The sequence below is a fragment of the Cupressus sempervirens genome, chromosome 9, assembly GCF_028749045.1.
Source record: "Cupressus sempervirens isolate cs-2001-9-10 chromosome 9, ASM2874904v1, whole genome shotgun sequence".
In the NCBI taxonomy this organism is placed as follows: Eukaryota; Viridiplantae; Streptophyta; class Pinopsida; order Cupressales; family Cupressaceae; genus Cupressus; species Cupressus sempervirens.
Genome location: NC_143126.1, coordinates 817,488,236 through 817,513,062, shown reverse-complemented (window position 1 = coordinate 817,513,062; position 24,827 = coordinate 817,488,236). Strand labels below are relative to the sequence as shown.

Here is a 24,827-nt window from a genome sequence, read left to right as displayed (position 1 = left end):
TCTATCTAATGAGCATTCTGCATGTATTTTCTCTTGATGACTTTATTCTTGGTGAAGTTGTGCCAGCAAAGATTGGAACATTTGTGGCTTTTTTTTTCTGATGGGATCTAAGTGTTGATGATTTGTAGCTACATGAGTTGTCTTCTTCACATGTGATGGTTGTTCTAGTTGAAACTGTTTTCTTCATCTGTGCTGATGTGGCTGAAAGTCTTCATTCTGTTCAGTTTGGTTATTTCATAAAGTCTTTCAAGATGAGATGGATAGAATTATTCTTGGTCATCGTCAGGTTTATAGAGCCATGTAGGTACATGGCTGCTGGGCATCCAAGATTTTTGTCTTTGCATGATATTTGGCAAGAAAAGAGTTGCGTCTGTTGAAGATTGTGAATGGTCATCTCTATCAGAAAATGAAAAGTCACATGCTAGTGTAACTGGTGGAGATTGAAGAGTTACTTGCATCGTGTTGCTGTTTGGAAATCAAGTGTTACATCCTTGCGTAATAGATGGACTTCAAAGAGTCATCGTGTTGCATGTCTGTTTGAATGATTCATTCTCTTTGGTGTAACCATTCATGCTACTATAGAGTTATCTACTTATTCTTTATTGAGTTGCTATGGAAGGAAAAATGTTGTCAGTTCAGTCCTGTGCCTTGTGTTGAGCATTTATGTTTTGGTGGTTCTAATATCGCACGTTCTAAAGCTATTCTTAATTGTCTTTATATTTGACCTGGCATCTTATGTAGCATCTCATCAGTTTCTCAAGGCATAGCGTCAATTACTTTCAATGTCTGTTGAGCTCCTATTGTGAGACTATAATTCCATGTCTTTCGTGCTATTAAAGGGAAATGCTATGGGCAGATAAAATGGTGAAGGCAAGCCACTCCTTATTAAGATATAGTTGTGAGGGAAATCACCGAAGTTCTTCCAAGACCCTGTTAGTCAGACTAGACTTGCTGCCCATTCTGTTAGACTAGAACATTAACTGTCTTGCCTGTATCGGTACAAGTGAAGGTCGACACCAATCTTTGATAAGTATATAAGATGCAATGCGGTGTATTTGTTATTGCATGCACAAAAAAAGACGGTCAACGCATTAACGTCTTCAGTACCGTTAAAGTAATAGAGACCTCATGGAAAGATAAGTTTTCTTGTATTTTTGCAAAGGATATGTTTTCTTTGAGTATAACTGTGTTGGTAAACAGATTTGTCACTGTAAAGTTACCTTTAAGAGATGACCCTGTTCACCCCGTGAATAGTGACAACTGTGCCAACAGTTGGAGAGATTGCAAATGATCACTGTCATATTACAACCTTCCTCTGCATTTGAGAGGGCCAGCTCCCTCGTATGATGGGTGTATTTGATTTTTCAATAAAATGTATTCAAACTTAAAGGTTCAAGAGAAAGCTATTGATGACAAATGCACCAAACGACTTCACAACTTTTTTGAATAACTTAAACTGATAATAAGAACGATCAAGAACTATGCTTGAAGGCTAGCATTAGCTTAGCGATGATTTGATCATTCACTAACATCTACACCATACTGTGAAAACATTAATTACAACCAGAATCAACACCCAAACAATTTAGACTCTGAAGAAAAGAGAATACAAAATGCACGTTCCTTTGTTTCCTTACACCAAGAACATAAGAAGAAACTTGATTACAAAGATAACCTCTATACATACTTTCCAAAAATTGTCTTATCATCAAAAACATAAGTGTTCCTTTATTCCAAATTCCAAAAATTCCCTCGATTACATGCATTGTTCCTGAATTTATATGTCATTCTGGCTTAACTAACTTTTTGGGTTCGTAACCACTCAAAAAGTTAGAGTTTTGAATTTGGAATGCATTTGAAAATTGACTCTTAACTCTAACTCATATGAATAAAAACTCTAGATTCTAACTCTAGTTACAATAAGTGACATAGCCACTTTTCGCCTGCAAGAAAGACCAAAATGTAAATTTCATTTACGTATCCTTCCATCTTCATTTTCTTCCTACGTTTATCATCACCTTGCCACTTGAACTGTTGAAAGTGCTATAAGATAGTCATGATGCCAAGATGAGTTTAATATCCTTTTTCCATTGTAGTTTTCTACACCAATATGCTTTCTTTATATTGGCACAACCAACTCACTATCCAAGCCACGCATTGACACGTGTTTTGAAATTGATGAAGTAACAAATTTCTTCTCTCCGACTATCGCGCACACGCTACATGGCCTTTAATCAATAGTGAGCATAAAGACCAAGTTGGTGATGTTTAGATTTGATACTTCTTATATGGCACTCCCTTGCGGTATGTGAACAAACAATTCACAGGGTTCTTGTAACAGATTACTACCCATGGGTTCTTATTATCTTGAACAATCAATGATACATACCTTCCATTGAATGAACATTGACAACACCATGTTGAACCTTTGGATTTATAAACTACACAATCATGATATTTAGATATCTTTGCATACTTGTTGAATGTGTGCATACATTGATGGGGGCGGTCTTCATTGTTTTAATTGATGAAGGCATTATTCTGAATAGTTGGAATGCTTTGTCTACGCTTGCATATGAGGTTTACATATGTACTGATTGCCCCTTTATTAAACAATATATGTATATCCCAAACTTCTGGAAAATGGTGACATTCTCAGTGGCACATGCTAAGCACCTAACGTGTATCACCAGGACACCAATTCTGTATGGAGCGTAGCTTGGAGACATTATTCATATAGTTCACATGCCTTGTACATGTTCCTACATTGTGCATATATGCTCGCTGATCATGAATATCAATTTAGTGACTTGTTACTATGATATTCAGTCACACAACTCATGCACATCGTGCCATTCATTTTCTTTCTATTTACTCCATTTTTCGCTTTGATGAGCATTGATCAGCAATTGAATTCATCATTTAAGTAAATGGCGCTAAGGGATGTGAAGCGTGGCTTTTGATGGATCACCGTACACAAGCAAAGGTTTGTAACTCCTTGTCATCAACCAAAGTGCATTGGTAACTATTGCCAATCAACTATTTACTCTCATTTAACATTGTTTAAAGCCTTTTAGATTGGTGATCAACGTACATTCATTCATCATAGAATTCTAAGGGGGAATCAAGAGGCGATTAATCCATAAGGCATTATGACAAACAATTGGTTGTTAATTGTTAACCGTACTGGGGTAAAGAAATTAATGCACACAGACAATAGATAAGAACAACAAAACTCCTTGTATTATTCGCATATGCCAAAGATATTACATTATGCTTCTGATGATGATTTACAATGACCCAAGATGGTGTATAAATACTTTTCGAAGAATCTTCCCGAAGGGGTCCGTCGACTACATGACAATTACCGAAGGGCCTGTTGGCTACATAACAAGAACCTTCCCGAAGGGACCCATTGGCTACACAATATCTACTGACGACATACATCCTGTCGGCTACACAATATTTACCTATGACACCATCCCTTCAAAAAGAAAAAGTCGTCTTCGGACGACAATTTCAAAATATTTGAGACAATTAACAAACAAAATACATTAACTGACTAACTACAACAAAATAAATCTCCTTTTGTCATATCACTTTCACACTTGTCTCGTGCCTGCACCAAACTGGTCTCCAAAATAACGTTGCATTTACAACCTCTGCTAACACAATACTGTCTTCTTAGTTGACCTTGATAACCACCTGTGCCGCTTTCTCTGTTTCCAACTCTGGGTACCCTGAGCCAAGTGTTGCTAGACTACCTCCAATTGGATTATCAGCTCCTCCCGAGCTCTCTATGCATCCATCAAGACAACCTCACGTCCAACATCTACTCCAATGCCTCTGGTACACAGACACTCCATGTCTGCAGCAGCTCCAGGTCTCATCAACTGGTCACACTTCCCACGACTGATAATCGCAACGACTGGAGGTGTAGGGGGTGTCGCCTCCAGCGGGGTCTTGGGGCAGCGCCCCTGCGGGGTCTCGGAGCAGTGCCCCGAGCGCGCTCGGGGTCGAGGGGCAGCGCCCCTTGCTGTCAAGACCAAATTAGCATTCTGAAACCCACACAAAACTACATGGAACACACTATTTTTGTGATTTTCTTCTTATTCCACTCTTTTTGGCAACCACTAATGTTTTACTACTTGTTTCTGTCTTTCCCTTCCCTTTGGCAGCATGCGTTACTCATTCTGAACTGTTTCAATCTGTCGTTTTTTCTTTTTTTTAAAGAAAACTTCCTATCACCCTTCTTTTGAATTTTGTTCAACTATTTCATTTGGCAGGCTGTACGGCCTCTCTTTGAATACTTTGCAAATGGCTCCTAATTTAGTATAGATTTTCTATCTTGCCTTCTTGTGTTTGCCCTTGGAGATAAATTGCAACCCTGCTTGAGAGTTCGTACGGTGGTGATTAGGTAGCTTATCCTTCAAATCTGTATGCCAAATTTTCTTCCTTAATTGCGTATGCCAACTTTATTTTGCAAATCCGTACATCAACTGGAAGCTAAAGCCAATACAAAATTCGTACGCTGAAGGTTATTGTCAAAAAAATCTCAGATTTGTACTGCAATTTATATTCATGAAATCCGTATGGCACATAATGAAAACTTTGAAATCCGTACACTTGTACGCCAAATCTGGAAGGCAAATCCGTACGCCCAGTTGTATATTGGAAATTTGTACAACAAATTCCGTACAACAAATTCTATTCAAAAAATTTGTACGGTGGCAACATATAGTGTCCTACAAAATTTGTACGATGGAATTAACCTCCAAAGTCCGTACCCAAATCCGTACGCCAAATCCATATGTAGTATCATACAAAAGCCGTACATCAAAACATGCAACATCCACACGCCAAAATGAGAAATCCGTACATCAACAGGGATTTAATTTGCTAACTTTCAAATCCGTTCGGGGTTTGTATGTTTCTTTGTAATTGCCGTACGGTGATGACTTCTCTCTCTTTTTTTTTTTTGAATAACTCTGTCCTTACTTATCTTACATATGTACAATATTTACATATATACAGTATTTACAATTGTTCTTTTCTCAGTTGTTTGTCCACGGAGGTGTGTTATTTCTTTCATGGTAGATATTCAACTTCGACCTATTCATTGTGTTGACCACTTCCTTTCCGTCTAGCATTCATAGTTTTATTGCTCCGTTATCACCCACTTCCCGAATCTGGTACGGCCCGACCCATTTCACTTGAAACTTGCCTGGTTTGATCTCGTTCGTTCGTCATACGTCAACACCAACTGTTGCGGTTGGAACTTGTTCAAATTTCAAGTGTCTATTATGCCATGCTTTGCACTTGTTCTGTGTCACCTCCGTGGCCCCTTGTGCCTACAATAGTCGCTTATCAAGTTTATTTAAGGTACACGATCTCTCCATCCGGTTTTCCATAATGCCCAGTTTGTTCTCGAAGCTCGGTACCATGGACTCCGTCAGTTGGCCCTTCTTGTCGTCAATAACACCTCCACTTCGTACTGCTGCAACTTTTGTTAAACCCTTCCTCTCTGTTTCCTGTGCAGACCATATGATGTGTCTTCCTTGCTGTTGGCACCTTTCTGCTATATCCGTGGTTAGATGTAACATTTTCTTTTTGCAGAGTCATACGGTGGGATCTTTCCTTTTTCTGGGTTCGTACTATATGTTCTTCCCCTCAGCTTCAGCCGTAATCACCTTTCCTTCTTCCGCTTCTTTGTATTCCTTTGGACATTCATTTTCCTCTTCTTTCTCACCTTTGTCCACCCTTAACATATTACAACTCAGAAAGAGTTCGTAGTCCTCTATCTGCCAGTGGTAAAGACCGTTGACAGAATCCAAATCGTTGTCCGTTGATCCTCCTTCCAACCGCAAGACTCCCTCTTGATCTGGTTCCGTACGCTGCCTCCCTTCATCTTCTTCTTCAGAATCTGATGACAAAGCTTCATTCCCCACCATTTGGGTGTGTAAATCAATGACGAATTTCTGCCCTTTGCTCTCAAGTGATAAAGTGTTTTTCTTCCAGTAGTGTTTAACTCTGGCTTGTATGAGCCATCCTCGACCTAGAATGGCATCGTATCCTTTCCTCTTCGAGGGGATCACGAAACAGTCAAGCAGGAATGACTGTGTTCCAATCGTCACCGGTTGTGCCATTAGGACACTGAGAGGTTTAATGCTGTGTTGGTCCACTGTCAGCAATTGGAATGTAGGTGGCCACAACGTCGGCTGTCCAAACCTCTTCTAGGTATCCTCAGGTAAGACATTCACACCAGACCCTCCGTCGACAATTGTGTCTGTCAGCACATTTCCCAGAATCCCCATCTCGACGACTGCCGGATGCCGTCCGGATGTGAGAGCTAGCAGCATTGGGTCTTCTCCACCTGCGGCAATTTTCTTCCCTCTTCCTAGTTCTCTTGGTGACTTAGCAGTTGGCACGATATTTGTGAATGCTGATCAGAGTTGAGGTATTGTGAGCAACAGATCGCCTATTTTGACAGGTACCTTAGTTTGTAATATCTGGCGTACGATGTTCTATTCCGCGCAGTTCCTTGGTGAGGTGCCCGTAGTGTCCTTCAATTGAGTTGTCTCTGCCTGTGTTGCTTTCTCAATTTCCTTCTGTACTTCCTCTAGCCTCTTCTTTTCTTCCGTTGGGTTGGGGTATAGTTTTGCTTATTTTCGCATGATCGCTAGCACCTTCTCTTCGTCCGTTCCGACGATGATCAGATTCACTCCAGACTTCGGGCACTTGGCATCTTCATGATCACCGGGTCCGCACCATCTACATAATAATTTTGGTGTGTTCGTCGTTGTATAGTCTCGGGCAAAGTGGCCCCACAAATTACATGCTCGGTATTGAACCATCGGTCGACCATCTGCATCATACTGATTCGACTTCGGCTGCCATTGTTATTGTTATTGTTTGCATTGTTGTTGTTTTGCTCTCTACTATTATTTCTGTACCCACCCGAAGTGGCACCATCAATGTTTGTGTTTCCGTTCCCTCTTGATGTGGAAGCTGCCTGTGTTAGGAGCACTTGTTGAGGTCCTCTGGTTTTCATATTGAAGGGGCATTCTTTTAGGGAATGTCCCATGATTTGGCAGATCTCACAGAACTGGCTCTTTGGACAGGATCCCTTTGTGTGACCTTCCGCCTTACATTTCGTGCACCGTAGTTCATTTACCTTCATTTCTTTCTGCATGTTCTTAAATTCCTTCATCATGCAAATCATGTCCTTTTGGAGAGCTCGGACCTTTTTGCTGCTGTTTTCATCATCGCTGCTATCTTCTCCCGAGGACGCGTCATCATCTGAATTGGATGAACTACTCTTCTTTTTCTTTTTTGTCGTTTGCTCACTTTCTAGGTTCATGGCTTGATTGTATGCTTCAGTGTATGATGACGGCGGCATAATCTTCATCTTCTTTCGCAACTTCGGGCGTAGACCTTCAACGAACATCTTTTCTGTAGCCCATCTGTCGGCTTATTCTCCATTTTATTTATTAAGTCTTTTAATTTCCTAGCATATACTCGGACAATTTCATTCTTTCCCTTCTTTGTGTTGTATATCTCTGCCATGATCTCATTGTCGTCGCGCAACGGTTGAAATTCTGTGATAAACTCCTTAATGTTGTCCCAACTGGTTAACTTTTGGGGATCTGTATCAGCAAACCAATCAATTGCGACACCTTGTAGGGTTGCTGAAAATTGCTGGACCCATTTGTTTGTATCTGTTATGCCATTTGCCCTCTAAATCGTTTCACATGTTTTATAGTGTCGGATTGGATCGGCCATACCATCACCATCAAATTTCGGTAGCTTTTCCTTTGGTCCCGCCATTACTACAGGATTTTGTGCACGGGCGTTGTTCGGTCCTGCAACACCGGCGCTGTTCACTCCCACGCTGGCGCTTTGTACTCCCACACCGTAGTTTGCACTCCCACACCGTGGCTTTGCACTCCCACACCGGCGGTCTGGACTCCCACACCGGCGGTCTGGACTCCCACACCGGCGGTCTGTACTCTCACACCAACGCACTTTCCAATAGTTGTCTTATCTCCAACAGCTGTGTTCTCTGGTGAAGAAGGGTCTTCCCGTTCTGGAAGTGTATCACGGACGAAGAGTTCACTCCACGCTCGTGCTCTCTCTTCACTCCGAGCCGTGCGAGTTAATTCCCTTTCGTTTGGATTCTCTTCCCTCGGCGAATACAGGTTCAAAAATTACTCCCTTGCTTCTTCCCCCAATTCCACCTGCTGTTGAGTCTCCTCCAACAATTCCTCACTGCTTCGGTGTCCGTTGGCAATCTTCTGAAACCTCCGTCTGCATTCGGCCTGCTGCGCCAAAATTAAATTTCCTTGAGCTGTGCAGATTTCGTCTTTTTCCTTTAACTTATTCTTATTTTTGTTTAACTGATTCGGCATCAGGCTTCATTCTAGCCTTTGTACCAGGTCCATCGGGCAACGGCGCCAAATGTTTACCGTACTTGGGTAAAGAAATTAATGCACATAGACAATAGATAGGAACAACAGAACTCCTTGTATTATTCGCATATGCCAAAGATATTACATTATGCTTCTGATGATGATTTACAATGACCCAAGAGGGTGTATAAATACTTTCAGAAGAATCTTCCCGAAGGGGTTTGTCGGCTACATGACAATTATTGAAGGGCCCGTCGGCTACATAACAAGAACCTTCCTAAAGGGACCCATCGGCTACACAATGTGTACCGATGACATACATCCTGTTGGCTACACAATATTTACCTATGACATTAATGTCTTTCCTGCAGTTTTAGTTTTCAAACTTTTCCAATTTGTTGCAGAAAGGAGTCACACATACTCACAAAAAAAAGGCTTTACATTCTTTCTCCAATTGATGTTTACCAAGTCTTAAGGTGAGAGGGAGACTTGGTTGACATACACGTCCTCTCCAAGACTTCAAAGTCCTCCAGCGAGTGCTTTGTAACTTTCATCTTAGGAAGCAATAGTATTATGTCAAATAGGTATCATGAACTGTCTAGAAGCGTGCAACATTGGAGATTCCCATCGATCAAACATCTAACTTAGGTGTCCATAGGCATTTACCAAACGGTTATCCCGCTATCTTTGTGCTTGTTCAGGAACTCGCCTCTCCAGCAATTCAATGACTTTGCATTTAGAAATTTCTGTTACTAATGGAGCTACAAATTGAAGATCTTTAACTAAACAATCCACATCTCAAGTCTGACTTCGGTGGAAACATTGAAACATTTTAATTCTTTTACATCTTCTCCATCAAACTATGCAATAACATCTCTACACGCCTTTTGAAACTAGTCATCAACCAATTGCTTCCCCTGCAACATGACTGCCATTTTATTTCCTTGAAAATATAGGAGTTCGGGTTCTTGAAATCTCCAAGTTAAGATTAGGGAAAAAAGTTAAGGTTTGGGGAGAAAGAAAACTCTTAGTACGTAGAGAGAGAATGTTTGAGTACGTGGAGAGAGAAAAGTACATGGAGAGAGGCAGGTTAGAGTACGGGGAGAGAGAAAAGTACATAGAGAGAGGTAGTTTGAATAGTTGGGAATTAACCTCTCTCTTGCTCTCTCTGGAATTAATTTAATTAACTCTCACAGTAAAATATCCGGGTAACAAACTGGAATAGTTTCTTTATATTGTACACTTCTTTCATATCTAATTCATGATCTGCGTTTAATCTTGTGGAGGTATCCTTTTTCTTTCTAATTAATAATCTGCTTTTAAAGTTGATGGTTGTAAGATCATCAGGGATGAGATGGAGATTGTCTTTTGGTTATAAGCTCCACGCAACCATTAAAATATCTGTTGATCATTCTAGTGGAATCACGAGGAGAGTGTTCATTTATTACAGTAAAGTCCTAATAAACCTTTTCTGATTGGATCAAAGCCCAAAGGAGATTTCTGAATGCTGACTTTCAGAATGATGTGTGTGGGTTTCTCGTTCATCATCTCTAGGGCCTCATGGCTCCACTGGCTCTAAGAGTTTATTCTCTGGTAGACTGTCTGGGGTCACTAAAGATTATGTATGATAGGTGATGCTTGCATTAGTATGATATGAACCAAATGAGATAAATTGGTATCCTTTGTGTATGAGAATTGGCTGATTTTCAGTATTGTTGAAGATGGCATGATGTAGTCAAGCTGACACGACCTGCTCTGATTAGTACTTTGTGATAATATCTTTATTAGAAATATTTTATGCTCTTAACCAGAAATGTTGATTCTGTGTATTGTGATACTTTGGATTTATGAAATTCTGAGCAATATGATTTTGAAGCTTTGAAGGTTTAGCAGTAACAGGAATCTGGTTGCTTTGTTTGAGTTGCACATGTTCCAGTAACAGAACAAAGTACTATAATCTATGATTCGTTAAGGGATACGATAGTGGTTTAGAACTCTCAATAGATTGTTCATGTGATGGTTGATTTACCTTGGTCCGGATTTATATTACTGTTTGGAAATGATTGGAGGTGCCAACACACATACAAGTTACTCAGTTTTATAGATCAATGTATTTCTTATCATGCCTTAGTGTTGGAGGCTGTGGTGTTCCTTCAAAAGCTTTATAGAGGTGCTGTGAATAAGCCAACATGTGAATTGTGAGGAAGATTAGATGATGAGAAGATAAATATTATTGTTCTAATGTCATAAGCATTAGAGGACCAAGACAAAATCTCTTATGTGAGTATATTTGTGTGGATGTTGAGATTAGATCACAAAGAGATAAGTATTTATGATTATATCTCTTGAATAGTTGTTTTTAAATAGTGATTTCTTCTAGCATTGATAGTTATGAGTTATTAATATCTCTCATGGTTGTAGGGTGCAACAAAGAAGCAATGATATGAATATTACCTTGGTGATACATATTCATAGGGAGACTGTTTAGCTTCAGAGGAAGATTACGTAACAGCGGGAGATGTCCAACCGTTTGCAAGTTTATGCAATATTCAACCCTCTTATTGTGCTGATTAAAGATGTCCTTGCCGAGAGCGAGTCTATGTTAAGAGAAAATCTCAGTTACTAAATTTGCCCCTATAGAAAGGGAGTCTTTGTTAAGAGAAAATCTCTGTATTAAAGTTGTCCTTGTTGAGAGGGAGTTTCTATTAAGAGAAAATCTCGATTATTAATGCATTCTTCTCTGGGAGAAGTTTGAGGTGAAAGCCCTTGTTCCACCCTTTGTGAGTAGCTACGATGGACCACCTTCTGCGAGTAGGCATGGTGCAAATGCATTCTTTTCCAAGAGAAGTCTGAGGTGAAAGCTCTCATTCCACCCTCTGCGAGTAGGCATGGTGGAGATGTATCATTCATTGGGAGAAGTTTTGAGATATCAGTCTTTGTTCTACCCTCTGCGAACAGGCATGGTGAAAATCATATATGTGACTCTATTCTATGTGCTTATGAAGTAACTATGGTGGATTATGTTATGCTAAGATAACATCTTTGGTTGTAGCTATGTGTGCATGCTTGAATAAAGATCTCTCTCTTGCTAAGAGGGAGTGTTGAAGTTTGTAGTTGCGATAGAGATCTTTATCTCTAATTTATGAGATAGAAATATATTTGTTATGACCGTTATAGTCATCTTCAGCTGAAAGAGATATATGTAATTATATTTAAGTTAATATAATGCAAAAAGATGTGTCATATGTCATGCAAAGAGGCATGTGTATGGAAATATGAAGTGTTGTATATGTGGAAATACGAAGGTTCTTATTTTTTGGACTTAAAGAGACCTTCATGTGAAAGATGAAGAGTCTTATGCAATCTATTTAAGTGATTGCTTGGTATGTTGTAAATCAATCAAGTGAATGTCTTGTACTATGAACATTTCTTGATCAATAAAATAGATTTTTTCTGGTGTGGCTGGGTTTTTTCCTAAGTGGAAGGGTTTTCCCAGGATAAATCTTTTGTGTCTTTTGTATATTATTTATGCTCTTTTATTGCTGTTTATCTCTATTTCTGAACTAAAATACTAACAACAATGATCATCTAGTGGAGATCCAAAATGTGTCAACATCTTTGTAGAGACTAAAAGTCATCAAGTCTAGAAGGCTGAAGAAGATGATGGGTCCTCATTGTCCAGCAAACCTTAAATTTCTTCGCATATATAATTTTCCAGAGTTAAATGAGATCACGATTTTCACAAATTTATATTCCAGCAAAGCAGGCGATTGTGACAAAGATGTGATAATCAAAGGGCCTTGAAAATCTTAACACTCCTCTACACTCAACGATTGTCTTTGGTCTATGTCTCTTGTTGTGAGAGTGAGTCTCAAAATACCAAGGATATATGATTATACACTTGACCATGACAATTGAACAAAATTATCTTAAAAGATTTCATGAGACCAAGCAAGTTCATCCCATGGAAAAATAGGAGGAAAGTAGGAGGATATGAAATGATAAAAAACAACATTGAATATAGTTCATACCGAAAATTATGACCATTCCTCACATTCGCATTGGATATTACTTTATACACTCTTTGACATGAATTAGACCATGAGTTGGGGGTATAATAATGCATTCTTTCATACAGGTGAAACAAGATAAAGCTTTCTTGCATTTCTACCTCTTTCCATGGTGATGTTAAACAAATTCCTCTTTGTTTTGCATTCTACGAGAACATACTATTTGCATCCAACTACTATGCGGGTCTCGTGTCTGTGAGGAATTCTATGGTCAAAGAGGAATGGTGCTTATGGAAAACATTGAAATAATCCTCACGGATTCTCTCTTGAATTTCCTTTCTTCATTAGCTAGGTCCTTATTTGGAGTGGACCGTCTCAAACCGCTTATGAGTACAGATCTACAAGACTCCAAGAATCTTGATTAGTAATGAAATTCACCAAAATGTTGCATCCAAACCTCCCACAATCACGATGAACGAAACATGAAAGAAGTCATGATGCACATATGTAGAAGGTAAGATAGCTGCGATTATGAGGCTCCATATGCAGACAAAGAGAAGGTGAAATTGGTTCAACTTATGCTACATGTTCAGTTTGGAACATACCATAAAGAGATGCCATTTCATGTTGATACTCTATAATTTTTTATTATGCGGGCTGGCAAGCTTTGATTATTAAATTAATTCACTATGCATTGAATGGGAACTATTGATTATTGTATTTCTTCTATGAAGTATTTGTCCGTGTGTGACAACAATGGACATGGAGTCTTGATTCAACATTCAGACTGAGGTGGTTAGGAAAAGACTGAGACTAGTGTCATTAGTTTCATTTATGGGAATGCAAAATTTTGAGCATAACTGAGAGTTGAAAAGAGCATTGAACTCATTGAAATTGACGTCGATATTAAGAACTTGGTGGCTGTCACTGCCCTTTCTGAGACAACAAAGCACTGTATTATTGGAGGAGATCGGTTTATGCATTGAACAAGGATGTCTCATGGTCAACTAACTAAGCCTTTGATTATTTAAAAGGAATAGAGAAAGAGCATGACAAGACTACAGATGAATGATGGCTTGCTACAATAAAATATGGTGAAAGTATTTTGACAACACTTAAAGCACATGTTGATTGGGCATAAGAAAATCTTCAATTGGAAAGATTATAGATGATTGATTGCCTTGCAACAATTTGGTTGTCCAATATTTCACCCAAAGATTGGTTTATTTTCGAGAATGAGGATATCAAATTAGCAGTTCCATGACTCGATAATGCATCTATGATAATGGAATGTCGAGACTTTGAAATGTATCCCAGTGTGAGAGAGAACGAACATATGTAAAGATTTTATTCTAACAAAACTTCGCACTCCAATTAAGTCATAGACTTATAAAGTCATGGATGGATAATTTCAAAGAGAGACAACACTTTCAGATTTCTTGGATTAATTGGGACAACAATATAGAGGCATCGGCGAAGATAGTGATCATAACAAAAGAAGGGATTCGAGTTTGCAAAATGTGACTATATTGGCAAACTAATAGATGAAATTAGTGATTCATATGTCTCTATAGACATTGGGAAGAGTGCAACGCATAAGCACTTGATTGGATATTTGCAATGGGAATCATTGATAGTTCCTTAGAAGCTTGATGTCTAATGTGCTGAATAAAAGGAAGTGAGAGCTTCATGGTTGAAAGATTCTGGAAAAGAGTCTTTGCTAAAGAAGCTGAAAGCTTTGCTTGATCACTTCTATAGCGTCCTCCCATAGTGCAAATAGACTAAGGTTCTAGGATCTATTAAACAAAAAGAAATTTTCATATTTGATGTGATGCAAAATTGTTCAACTATATAAGAGTGGGATTTTACATTGTGGGGGGGAATAATAACACATGTTCCATTCCCACTTGAACCATCTTAAATGCTTGTGGACCCTCATGTAAAGATAAGTATTCTTATCTTTTACATTTATCTACTCATTGTAGTTTCTCTCCTATTTGTAATTGTATACCTATGTTTCCTCGAGTTTCCGGTGGGGGACGGCGAGACGGGTTTCTGGGATGGCAATTTTTTTTGGTGATTTTTGGGATCGAGGGGGGGGGGGGGGGTGGATGGCAAACGGGGACGGCTATATATATATAGGCAAATTTTAAAATATACGTTGAAATTTTCAAATATACATGTCATTCATATGAGCATGTCATTTAAACATTATAGAACCATAACATACAACATTTGAATGCCATCTAGGAAATAATATCTAATTTTAGTACCCAATTGTCAAAATGCATATCAATATTAGTGAACACTGAACAATGAACATTAACAATTGTCAATATCATAATGTCATAATGATAAACATGATAAATCTAAAAATCAAAATCAAAATATGCCCAAAGCTATAGGCCCAAAGGGTAGAGGCCTACCATAAAGTAATAATTATCAATGTATCATCATGTTCATGTTCAACATAAAAAACAAAAATAGAAAAATGAAGCAGCCTGCTGCTCCTATTTTGCGTCTACTGCCTTTTAGGGCATTTGGAGGGGTGGGGCCAACTTGGCTGACCAAGTTGGAGGCTTTAAAATATTTTTTTTATGTTAAACTTTTTTAATTTTATGCAAACAAAAAAGGGGGACGGCCAACCGTGTCCGGTACGACTGGCCGTCCCCCTTTTTCCCCTCTGGCATCCCCAAGTTTCCGAGATGTCCCCTGCATTTTTTCACTTTTTGGGGACAGCTGGGGGACGTCCCCTACCCGTCCCCCCATCCCCGGGACGTCCCCGTCTCCGAAACATCGGGTTTTAGGCCGGGTACGTGTCCTTGGGGAACATAGTTCTATACATACTATAAGAGTTATTTGCCTTGATTTTTTCCTTTATGTCTGAGGATGTTCTTGTAGGAAAAGAAGGTTGGTACTTCACAGTTTACACATGCTACCAAATATTGTGTAGACTCAATCTTATTATAGTAGCTTCAAAGAAGCTGCGATCTAGAATTCATTAGTCATTTGATGATCAAGCTGGATAAAGTGAGGCTCTTGAAGCGAATCTCTTTGATAACTGAGATTATGAGTATCCTTCTATATTAAGAGGGAGTCTAAAGATATATCTATGTGACTGCATGATTTTGATGGGCCCAACCTTGTATATATCATGAGGAAGTGACGACTTGTCACTAGAAAGTCAGAGGATTGATATCAGATTTAGAGGGAGTCCGACAGTTTATCTCAGGCATCCTTGGACGAAGAGAGCTTCTAAGGGAGTAACTAGAGGATATGACTTCCCCGAATCTTGTTTAGATGGAGAATTTTAAGGTGTAATTCCTTGTTAATGAGTTCTCTGCGAAGGAAAAGTTTGAGGTGAAATTCCTTGTAATGCATTCTTCTTTGTGAGATAGAAGTTTAAGGTTGAAGCCTTTTGTTCCACCCTCTAGGAGCAGCTATGGTGGATCCACCCTCTAACATGGTTCATGGTGGATATCATGTGAGTTTCTACATGATTTTGTTGGAAGACATCATGAGAGGTGACGATCTTTCATCGATGTTTGTGTTGTGAGGTTGCTATTGTAAGGATGATCTTAACAATGGCTTGACCTGTTATCATGATGGACTACATTAAGTTGTTGTCCCAGAATGCGCCAAAGATCATAATAATGAATGTATCATGGTAGACTACATTAAGTTGCTCTCTCATGGTAGACATGTCCTTTAGGTGTGCCGTTTCTACCTGCGTTGCTCTCTAAATCTCTGTGCGGGCTTCCTCCAGTCTCTTCTTTTCCTCCGTTGGATCAGGGTAGAGCTTCGCTTGTTTCCGAGTGATTGCCAAAACTTCTTCCTCGTCCATCTCGATAGTAATCAAGTTTACTTCGGATTTCGGGCACTTAAAATCGTCATGATCTCCAGGTCCACACCATCGGCATAACAACTTTGGTGTGTTCGCCGTTGTGCACTCTTGGGCGAAGTGACCCCATAGATTGCATGCGCGGCATTGGACTATCGGTCAGCCATTCGCATCATACTGGATTCGACTCCTCTCGCCATTATTGTTGTTGTTGTTTTGACCGTGCTGATTATTTCTATATCCTCCCGACGTGGCACCCTCCGTACTGTTGTTCCTGCTCCCTCCTGATGCGGACGCTTCCTGTGTTAGGAACACTTGCTGCGGTGTTCTTATTTTCAGATTGAAAGGGCATTCCTTTACCGAGTGTCCCATAATCTGGTAGATCTCACAATATTGCTCTTTCGAGCAGGATCCCTTCGTATGGCCTTCTTTCTTGCACTCCGTGCACCATAGCTCATTGCCCTTAGTCTCCTTGTTCATGTTCATGAACTCCATCATCCGAATCATGTCCTTCTGGAGGGCATAGACCACCTTGTTGCTGCCCTCATCATCGCTGCTATCTTCTCCTGAAGATGCATCGTCATTTGAATCGGACGAGTTGTTGTTGTTCTTCTTCTTTGTCTTCTGGTCACTTTCGAGGTTCATTGCCCAATTGTATGCTTCAATGTATGTCGATGGTGGCACGATCTTCATCTTCTTTCGCAGCTTCGGCGAAGGCCTTCAATGAACCATCTCTTTTGTAGCCCATCAGTCGGCTTATTCTCCATTTTATTGATTAGGTCCTTTAACTTCCTGACGAAGACTCGGACTGTTTCATTCTTCCCTTGCTTAGTATTGAATATCTCCGCTATAATCTCATTATCGTCTTGCAATATTTGAAATTCCGCAATAAATTCCTTCTTAATATTATCCCAACTGTTTAACTTTTGTGGATCTGTCTTAGTAAACCAATCAATCGCAACACCCCGTAGGGTAGCGGGAAATTGTCGGATCCATTCGTTTGTATCTGTTATGCCATTTTCCCTCCAGATCGTTCCACATGTTTTATAATGTTGGATTGGATCGACGGTTCCTTCACCATCAAATTTAGGCAACTTTTCTTTTGGTCCTGCCATTATTACTAGATGTTGTGGGTTTTGTTGTGTACCTGCGCTGTTTTGCACTCTCGCGTTGTTTTGCATTCCCGCGTTGTTTTGAATACCTGCGTTGTTTTGTATCACACCTGCGCTGTTCTGCACACCTGCGCTGTTCCGCACACCCACGCTGTTTCCAACACCCACGCTGTTTTCAATGGCTGTGCTGTTTTTGATAGTTGCGCTGTTTCCAACACCCGCGCAGTTTTCGACACCCATGCTGTTTTGTGAAGAAGGGTTTTCGTCAACTGAAGCTGTTTGTTCTGGAAGCATATCTTGGACGAAGAGTTCACTCCACGCTTGTGCTCCCTCGGCACTTCGAGCTGTGCGAGTCGATCCCCTTCCGTCTGGATTCTCTTCCCTTGGCGTACATAGGTTCAGAAACTCCTCCCTTACTTCTTCCACCAAATCGAGCCGCTGTCAGGTCTCTTCCAACAATTTTTCAGTGCTTCTGTGGCCGTCGGTAACTTGTTGAAATCTCCATCTGCATTCAGCCTGTTGTGCCAAAATTAAATTTTCTTGCGCGGTGTGTATGTCGTCCTTTTCCTTCAACTTATTCTTATTCTTGTTCAACTGATTCGGCATTTAGTCTTCATCCGTTTGTCTGTGTACTAGGTCCATCGGGCAACAGCACCAAATGTTTACTGCATAGATTAATTGAGTGATGCGCATAGAGAATAGATGAGAATAGCAGAAGTTCTTATTATTTTTCGCATATGCCAAAGACATTACATTATGCTTGATGATATCTGATGATTACAATGCTTCACGAAGGGAGTATAAATACTCACCGAAGGGCCTTTCGAAAGGTTCCCGAAGGAACCCGTCGGGCACAAGTCGGCTACATAACAAATAATACATACTATCCTACCCGTCTGCTCATTACAATTATTTGCCGACTACAGCCCCTAGGAAGGCAAAAAGAAATGTTTGATTTTACCTGACAGAAAACCCTATAAATTGGAAATTTTTTAAAACACCGCCTACATCATTGTATTAGGCTCAATGTAATGTCCCCAATTTTCATAAGTGTTTTAATTAGGTTAATTAATTATGTGGTCAAAAAATTAAAATAATATCATAAGGACTTATTTAATTAATTAATTTAATCATTAAATAAAGGGGTCCAAATTATAAAATAATAAAATAAATTAATAATGTCCTCTAGTTTCAAATCTCTAGATGCTTCTCGGAGTTCTTTATAAGGAGATGGCTGGGCATTGTAAATCATAAAGGATGTTACTTGACTCTTCTTTGTATTTTTGGAGGCTGGAGGTAGTTTGTGCACAATTTTGGAGGTGAAAGATGCTCCCTATTTTGTAATCGCAGTTTCAGTAGGAGTCATTCTTCACCCTGGTCTAAAGTTGGAGATATTGTTCAGATATTTCACATTGTGTATCAAGTTTGTGAAAGTCTTTATTTGAAGACAAATCTGTACTTGACTCTTGGTCCGAAATTGTTATATTGAATATCTATTTGATATAATCTGAACTACTATCATTATTGAATCTGCATTTCTTCTTACATGTGCGGACTTTTAGATTTTCTCCAACAATTTAATTTATTAGTTGGTGTATGATCATTCTTGCTACTTTGTTATTCATCTGCGAGTGCGTTAAGGACATATGGTACATCATAGAGAGGGCGTACGATACAACACAAGGCCTACGATACATCATAGAGAGGGCCTACGATACATCATAGCGAGGGCCTACAATACAACATAGGGCCTATAGAGCATCATAGAGAGGGCCTACAATACAACATAGGGCCTATAGAGCATTGCAGAGAGGGCCTATAGTACTACATAGAGTATATGATATATCGCAGAGAGAGCCTATAGTACAACCCCACTTCACTTGAGATGCCTTTGAGCCGCATTTCCCTTCCGGCAAAAATCATCTTGGGGGCATCATTGTGGTATCAGAGCTTGATCTTGCCAACTTGTAGGGTAATTGAGATCGAATCATGGCACTGAGTGATGGATTGGAAGATGCATTGAGGGAGATACGAAGTCAGGAAAAGCTCTGTGGCATTGCCGTTGTCTATTCAGCCTCTGCTGCTTTTAACATACAGATCACTTCTTTTTACTCATACATATTGTAAATTGCTGTTTATACATCACTGCATTATTTGTCATGCCCAAAACACCTCTTCACCGAGTCACTGTTCAGCTGTTATTCATATTATCCAAACACCAAAAAATTGGCCTAGCAAGCAGACACCTCCCAATTAAATCTTCTCTCTTCCTTTCTTAATTTGTTGATTCCAAGCTTTGTTTTATTGTAAATTTTGTCTTCAAAATTTGTTGACTTGTGCTTGTCTTTTCTAAGCCTTATGTATGAACGAGAGAATGATTATTGAACTTTGAGTCATTAGGCATAAATTATATCTTCATAAATTGCAAGTCCACATCTCTTGCAGTACCACTTTTTTAATGATATATTTTAGCATATACCAATAGCATGGTGTTTTGTGTTATCCACTATCATAGGATTGTTGATATTACAATTCATTAGATCATTGTAACATTAATTTTCTCTTTTGTATCAATGACAATTATGTCTTCCACTTTTGACATCAATGACAAGGTCTAACAATCTCATGGGTACAATTGACATCAATGACAATATTTCCAACACAAAGCATGGACTTTATCAAGTCAATGATGAAAACATATAGTGGCAATGATATAAACAAAATCAATTTGACATATGATGCTCCTTACCACTCTCTTTGAAAGAAAATCTGTGTATGATATTGTCATAAGATTGCAAAATACTGAATAGAGTGGATTATGGTGGTTGATGAGTTCTGTGCCATAATATTGAAATATAGCACAAGATGATAAATAGCTGGGTTCATAGGACTACAGCGCAAGAGATATGATAAATATTCATTCGCAAAAAATCTTAGTTACAGACTATGCCCTTGTAGCAGTCTGTGACTGCAGCCTCCTTTTGCCCTTTCTGGACTTTCTGATTTCGCAGCCACTTGGTATAAAGATTAGCTATTTTTAAATGATAATCAGATTGAAGAAGTCCAATTGACTGAAAGAAATGTGATTTTGTTGATGCAGGTTCCCAGTTTTCAGGATCTCCTTTGGTGAAGTTAGTGCAAGTGGAACGCAAAAGATTCACTAAAACTAGTGGGAAAATATATGCTGTGGCAACTGTAACAGATGATATTAAGGAGTATTCACCAGACACTTCTCTTTTTATTTATAATTTTCTCTTCTATTGTATAACTTATGATTGGAAGTAAATGTCTATTGCCATGTCTTATCAATCTGTGAGTTTCTTTGTGCCACACTCTTCTCAAGTATTTCATATGAGAAAGATTCAAGTTATGTAGCTGATAGACCTTGAAATGGTTAATCAATCTTATATACAAGGTTGGTAGTGGTAAATATTGTAATGGGGGTGCACAACAATCACCAAGAGAGGTAGATTGGGGTTGGAAAGGTATTGGTCCAATTGAGAACAATATATTGTATTCTACTTGCACTAATGGTCAACAATGAGACACACACTTTGACGCATAAAACGTTGGAACATTCAATACCTATTGATTCTTGCATGAACTTTATGAAAGCAATACTCAAATAGAAAGCCTTAATGTAGATCCAATATGCTTGAGATCGTATAAATATGAATCAGTGTCTCAATTTGCAATATAGCAATTATGAATAGAGGTCTTCACTCTGCTGATGCAGAAACCCTCTTAGCTGATAAAGAAGTACAGAGATTACTAAGTTCATAACTAATTTCCAAAAATTGCACAGCTGTGGGATACATGTTTGGAGGAAGGGATGTGCAATTTTAGGTAGATATCTAGCAAGTCCTTAATTAAGCTTAATTGGTAAGCCAAGAGGAATTTTCATGGAAACGTGATGGAGCAAAAAGAGAGAATCCAAGACCAAGGTGAAGATGTTATTACTGATTGTTGAAGTCATCCCAAACACTAGATAAGTGAGCTGTAATATGCTATGAGAGCTACAAGATTGAGCAAGAGGATAAGATTGTTTGCCATGGTTATAGGCAGACCCGTCTCTCCCCCTAAAAGACACCTCTCGGAGGTGGAGACGGGTCTCAGAGACCTTTCGCGTCTTCAGAGACCTCAGAAAAGGTTGGAGACTTCATGATGAAGTCTCTTGAAGTCTCCTAGTCTCCTAATAAAAAAAGTGAAGTCTCCCCAAAGTCTCTTGATAAAAAATAAATGTAAAATATAATATTAAATTATGTTACGTATTTTTTCCCTCATTTTATTCATTCATTGAGGAGGATCTTGAGCACGTATGGTTTTATTCATTCATTTAAGATGAACTGATTGGTGTTAGATTAGGTGAAAAACTAATCTCCCAAGAACACCTACATGCATAAACCTGTCACATGGATGAAGCAAAGAACAGAGGCAAGGAAAAATCAAGAAGGCCAAAAAGCCAGATCCATCTTATGGACATGCAAAGAGCAATCTCACATATAATCCAATAAGTGAATGAATAAAATACAAAGAGGTGAATCCTTATAAAGGAATCACGAAACCCGAAAAGGGAAACTAAAGCCTAAGAAAGCTAGGGTTGCACAATATAATTAATAAAATATTAATTATATGCACCTACAAGATAGCTTAAGAAAACTAGAGTAATAGGCAACTTAATTAATTAAATCAAAGTGATTTAATTAATAAGTTAGAACAAATAATTACTCTAACAATTGGTGTCAAAGAAAGCAAAGAACTTGGAGTACATTCATAGCACATCCACCTTCTCTCTCATGTTGATCCTACATATATGGAAGGTCCCTCAGCAAAATGGGATCAAATTGCAAATGATGGAGATGTTGCAAGCATGGTGGAAGAAGCAGTTGAACCAAATGGTCTTAATGAATTGCCCTCAGTTGTATTGCCATCAGAGTAACCTAAGTTGGAGAGTGATGATTTTTTGGAGAGCATGATAGCTAAAGACCTTGAGATGGATGATCACAACCATGTGGAGTAGATGATAGTACCATCAACATACTAGTACTAGATAGATTTCCGGTTTTTGTTTATTGTACTAAGTTTGTTCATTTTTGTTTGCATATCGGCAATTTAGCATCAAACTATACTTTTTTGAATTAAAAATTTGAATATGTAATGATAATCTCAGCGATTATCAATCTGTTATGATGATGATCATATGCAATATTCGGAAAACAAGTACGACTATGAGGTACAATAATCTAATTATGTGAGTTTTGAAATAATTGGCTCTATATTAATGTGACATTACTATTATTATATACTTTAGTCTTTTAGTTTTATAGTATTACTATTTTGGATTTAGTATTAGACTTTTTAAACAATTTTTTTTTTTTTGCTGTCTCCAAGTACCCCTGTTTCCTATTTTCGAAAAATTGTTGTACCAGTACCAGTACTAGTATCGGAGACCTCCAAGTCTCCTTGTCTCCCAGTGACCTTGTTGTTTGCAACTATGTCAGATTGTGAATCATGGTTTGGAGGTAAAAATGTTTTTGGGGATCATTTATATATGAATATGTTGGTAAATGGATTTATTTTGTCAAATCATCAATTATTATTTTGGTAAAAACCCTCCTCACAATGTTGAGGCTTCATTATTGAAAGCTAAAATTTGAATCATATAAATGTATACACTATAAATATTTGCATTTAGTGGTTTTCAAATGGTTTTGCGAACTTGCAAAATGAGTGCTTACAAAATGAGGATATAAAATACAACAATGAATCCAATCAAGTGGAAAATATCTATAAGATTTGGCAATAGAGATAGCTGCCCAAGATTTAGAGTCCTAATGGAGAGCACAATAGCAAAAGAAGATCAATATGGCAAGAGTAAACTGCTTTCCTATCAAGAAAGCAATGGACGGAATGAATGTACATAGGAGACACCTTGGTTAAGTAGGCTAGGGTGAGACATAGGAAGGCATAAGATTATGATAAGTGTCTTAATCTTATGAAATGATACATAAAGTGATAAGTTATCACCACGTAAAGTGGCAAAGTGATAGTATGTCTACTAAGGTGGATTACCCACCTCAGGTGGAAAAACGATAATGTGATATGTTTGCTAAAGGTGTAAGTTCCATTAAATTGATAAAGTGATAAAGCGATTAGTCCACTAGAGGTGAAAATGTTCCTTTGTGGTCCTCACTAAACTTAAGTAACAGGTGTGTTTAGGACCTAGGAGGATAATTTACCAGGTACGACACTTAAACATGCCAAAACCCCTTAAACACAACTTAGGGAGAATGTATGAAAATAATTCAGGAGGGGTTTTGGCTACTAGGCCATGTTGGGTACCCATGTACAAATGCAATGCACTCTCTCAAAAATAGAGAAAAGAGAAAAGCCTAGTGGGAAAAAACTCCTTTGTAAAAAGAGATGATTATACAAAAATATTCTCAAACAAGAATAGGAGAGACAAAACCCCATGTGGGGAAAATAGACGCCCCTTCCCCTCTTAAGAGAATGTAGAAGTCAAGTAACCCCCCTTGAAGAAATATCCTATGGCCCCAAAAGATCTCACAAATGATGATGCTTACTCTTAGCAAAGGGTTTGGAGAAGATGTTTGCAACTTGGTCTATTGTAGAATAATATTGCAAATTAATGAATTGTTCATGTATTAGCTCCCTAATGCAATGCATATGGATCTTTATGTAATGTCCCCTTTCTAGAGTGGAATCTAATGATAATAAAAATTAAATTTAATAATAAACAATGAGAAAACATATATGGCTATACTTGAATAAATACAATTCATAAAAAAATATAAATATCTAAATTATTATTATTATTATAATAACAGGAGAATATATTATTAATATATAATTGCTATTTTTACATTTATTAGTAAATGTAATAATATATATATTTATCATATATGTGCAATCAAATATTATTATTAATCTATTATTTATCTCATGAATAATGATAATGAAATGATATAACAATAATAATAAATAATACATAATGAAATAACACATAAATATAAATAATTCTAAGATTAAAAGATTAATAAATGAATTAACTAAATAATAATATTATAATAGAAAGTAATAGCTGACTAAGTGTATAAAAATTGAAGTACAGGCCAAGCTATGAGTGTATGTAAATAAATACAAATTACGAGTAATAAATATAATACAAAATACATTATAAATGACATGGGACGTGTCTTACAATTCCAATAGATATGACCGCCAACACAAGAGATATAAAAAGAGAAAAAGTAAACAATCGAAAGGATATACAGTACATATGGTGGATATCTCAGGGATTTATACATTTGATATTTATATATACTGAGTTAAGTCTTATTATATTGGTTCTTTATTCTCCGGGGAATAAGATATCAATCGGCAACCACAAACTGAAGGATAGAGGTAATGACATAGATCAAAAGTTAATGCAAAT

General features: G+C 38.2%; 1 protein-coding gene across 1 annotated transcript in view; it reads left to right on the top strand.

Moving 5' to 3' along the window:
* The window catches only part of PIFI (post-illumination chlorophyll fluorescence increase), an 88,185-nt gene that overhangs the window by 8,091 nt on the left and 55,267 nt on the right, over window positions 1-24,827 (top strand). Inside the window, exon 2 of the mRNA XM_089802197.1 lies at window positions 20,472-20,586. Coding sequence (XP_089658323.1) covers window positions 20,472-20,586 — 115 coding nt within the window. The remainder of the gene's footprint in view (window positions 1-20,471; window positions 20,587-24,827) is intronic.